Source organism: Myotis brandtii, unplaced genomic scaffold (genome assembly GCF_000412655.1).
Source record: "Myotis brandtii unplaced genomic scaffold, ASM41265v1 scaffold855, whole genome shotgun sequence".
Lineage (NCBI taxonomy): Eukaryota > Metazoa > Chordata > Mammalia > Chiroptera > Vespertilionidae > Myotis > Myotis brandtii.
This window is the reverse complement of record NW_005371476.1, coordinates 324,603-327,744: the sequence shown is the minus strand read 5'-3', so window position 1 is coordinate 327,744 and position 3,142 is coordinate 324,603. Positions and strand designations below refer to the sequence as shown.

Genomic DNA, 3,142 nt, shown 5'->3' with positions numbered 1-3,142 from the left:
GGGCCCCGGGGGCGGGGGGGGGGCATGCCCATCTCAGAGGGCGGCCCGGGTCAGGGACGTGCTCCGGGCTCAGCAAAGCCACCACCATCCTCAGGGTTGGGTTGGGGGGTGGGGGGAGCCTTCGCACTGAGATGTCCGGCAGGGCGTGGGGGCATTTGAGACACAGCCAAGCAGAAAACACACGACCTTTAAAGCCATGACAGTCATGGCTTAGAAACATTCCTGAAGCCCAAGTTCATGCTGGTGCGCCGGACCCAGGGTCCCCGCTGGAGCCTGGGTCTCCCCGCTTCTCGAATGTGGCTGATGCGGGAGTGGTCGCTGGGGGCGTGGAAGGGGGCAGCTCATGGGTAACTGGCCAGGCGTTCTCTGTGCCCGGTGCCAGGTCACCGCGGAGGCCTCCACTCAGCAGGTCTCAGGAGACACAGCGGGACGACCGGGGGTGCGGCTGCCGTTAGAGAAGCTGTCACCACGGGCAGGCAGCATGGAGGTTATAGAGAAACAAGGATGAAAGCGGAAACGGCCCCCTGACTAGGCCTTTGGAGGTGGAAACTTCTCAGAGAAACTTCTAGAACCAGGGCTGGGGCCAGAGACAGGAAAGGACCGCTACCGCCCCCCCCCCCCCCACCACCACCACCACACACACCCCTCAACCTTCCAGATTCGCAGGGCAGGGAGGCCATGGCTGGCTCGTCTCAGGTCAGCCAGGCCTGTCACTCAGCAGCCAACCGTCTGTCTGTCTGTCTGTCCCAGGCTCCTGCCCTCCAACGCCCTACTCCTCCCCGCCCCCGGCCCCCAGGACGCAGCCCAGTTTGAGTGTGTGGTGAGCAATGAGGTGGGCGAGGCCCGCAGGCGGTACCAGGTGACCATCCACGGTGAGTTGGGGCGGGGGCACGGGCCACCTCCTCCGGGAGGCCCTCCCGGATCCCACCCTGCCCACACTGACATAACCCCAGCTCCAGCACAGTCCCTGGCACGTGTGAGCTCGCAGGAGACACCTCTTCTGATCCAAAATGTTCTAAACCCAAATGTTACCTCGTCATCACCTTGGTTAAAATCCCCCCCTCCACTGCCCCCTGTCCTCATAGAATTCGAGGTGTCACCCTGGCCCCCGAGGCCACTGACTCCTCCCCAGGTTATGCTCGCCCCATGGCCGGCCTCATTCTGGGACCCAGTCTGCTGGGTGGCTTTCTGTTCCTCACCCCTGGGCCTTCACACTGCTGTTCCCTCTGCCGTGAGCACTGTTCCCTTCGCCCTTCACCCAGCCGACACCTGCTGCTCCAGGCTCAGGTTAAATGCCACGCCCCCTGCTCTGAGCTGCCACCAGCTCCCGGCTCCCCGAGGTGCCTGGCTGGTGTCTCTATAGAAAGCAGTTCATAACCATCCCTGTGCCGTCGAAACATTGGTCCTGGGTGAGCGAGTGTGACCCCTCTCTGCTGCCCTCCCTCTGTGGCCCTTCGTCACTCATCTCACCATGGGTCCTAGTCTCTGTTCATGGCTTCCCTCCACCTGGCCGCGCCGTGTGCTCCCCGGGACCGCGGCGGGGCCTCAAGCCTGCGCTTGGGTTTCAGTGCCCCCCACCATCGCCGACGACCAGACGGACTTCACTGTGACCCAGATGGCCCCCGTGGTCCTCACGTGCCACAGCTCCGGCGTGCCAGCCCCCGTGGTGTCCTGGAGCAAGGCAGGGACTCCCCTGGGGGCCCGGGGGAGTGGCTACCATGTCTCACCTTCGGGTAAGCAAGGGGGACCCCAGGGAAGCTGCTGCTGAGGGGAGGCAGGGACCTGGGCAGAGAGTGTGATAGCAGCCCCTGGGGCCGTGTTGGGGAGCCTGGCTCTGCCATTCCCTTGCTGTGTGACCTGGGAGAAACCCCTTGCCCTCTCTGGGCCCCAGTCTCCCATTCTGCGCACTAGGGTGCTGCTGTCCTGCAGTGGCTCTCTGATGACAGTTGGCCAACGAGTGCTGCTTCGTGGCAAAGCGACGTCACCCGTAGCGATGAGCGTTTGCGTGCAGCCAGCTTGATCTCCTTAGCGAGCGTGTAAACAGAGGAGACATGCGGCCCGCCGGCCACGTGTTTGACATGCTTGCCTTAGAGCGCTGTCCTTTATGCAGAAATTGTGCTTCTCTTAGCTTTTCTTTCTTCTACGGAATTAGGGTGATTGCAGATGGTGACTTATAAAATGTTTATTTATCAAAAAAGAAAAGTTGGCAACTTTATGGGGATTGAAGTGAAATGTACTTGCTGGTTAGTTGGTGAAATCCTCAAGTCAGAACCGCTGGCCGGGTCTGTGGCTTTCAAGCTCTCCCGGAGCCCCAGAGGCCCCCTTAGGCAGCGGTCAGGGGAAGCCGGTCAGGGGAAGCTGGCCTGTGGGACAGCCGCGGTGCCTGGGAGCGGGGCCGGGGGAGCTGGGCGTCCTCTTCCCCCGCTCACCCCGCGAGCAGGCTCTCAGGGCTCCGTGCGACACAGAAACCACTTCACATAACTGCTCGGGCAGCCTGTGGTCTCAGGAGGGTGAACTGTTCTTTGAGAAGCCCAGGCTAAAGGAGGGAGGACAGGGGAGGCGGCAATCCGGGGCACTTCCTGGAGGAGGCAAGTGCTGGGGCCTGGGGAGCTGAGGGTGGCCAGGGATTCCAGGCGGGCAGTGGCTGATCCTGGGACATCACAGCCAGAGGGTCTAGAGGCCGTCCTGTCTGATGCCTCATTGCACACGTGGGGAAACTGAGGCCCTGAGAGGGGAAGGGACTTGCCCACAGCTAGGCTTCGGGCAGGAGCAGAGGCAGGCGTGGACCCAGGTGCCCCCAGGCTGCTTACCTGTGGGCAGAGGCAGGCCGACGGGCCGGGACCAGAGACACTGGGTCGGGGTATGGAAGACGGGCTGCCTCCATCGCTGAGGACTTGTCTCCAGAACCCTCACCTCTGCGCGCCCCCTTCCGCCTCCAGGCGCCCTGGAGATCGGGCAGGCCCTCCCTGTCCACGCAGGCCGCTACACCTGCACGGCCCAGAACTCCGCAGGCGTGGCCCGCAAGCACGTGGCGCTGACCGTGCAAGGTAGGGGGCCCAGTCCTTTGGCTCAGAGAGCTGTTGCCCTGGGGGCAGGGGAGCAGGTAAAGAGCGAGAAGCAGCTGGTGCTGGGGCTGGGGCTG

The 3,142-nt window shown here is 63.3% G+C and overlaps 1 protein-coding gene across 1 annotated transcript in view; it reads left to right on the top strand.

Annotated features, from left to right (window-relative positions):
- Nucleotides 1-3,142, top strand: part of HMCN2 (hemicentin 2) — a 139,122-nt gene that overhangs the window by 114,150 nt on the left and 21,830 nt on the right. The window contains 4 exon segments of the mRNA XM_014532199.1: nt 259-439; nt 751-872; nt 1,569-1,733; nt 2,940-3,047. Coding sequence (XP_014387685.1) covers nt 259-439; nt 751-872; nt 1,569-1,733; nt 2,940-3,047 — 576 coding nt within the window.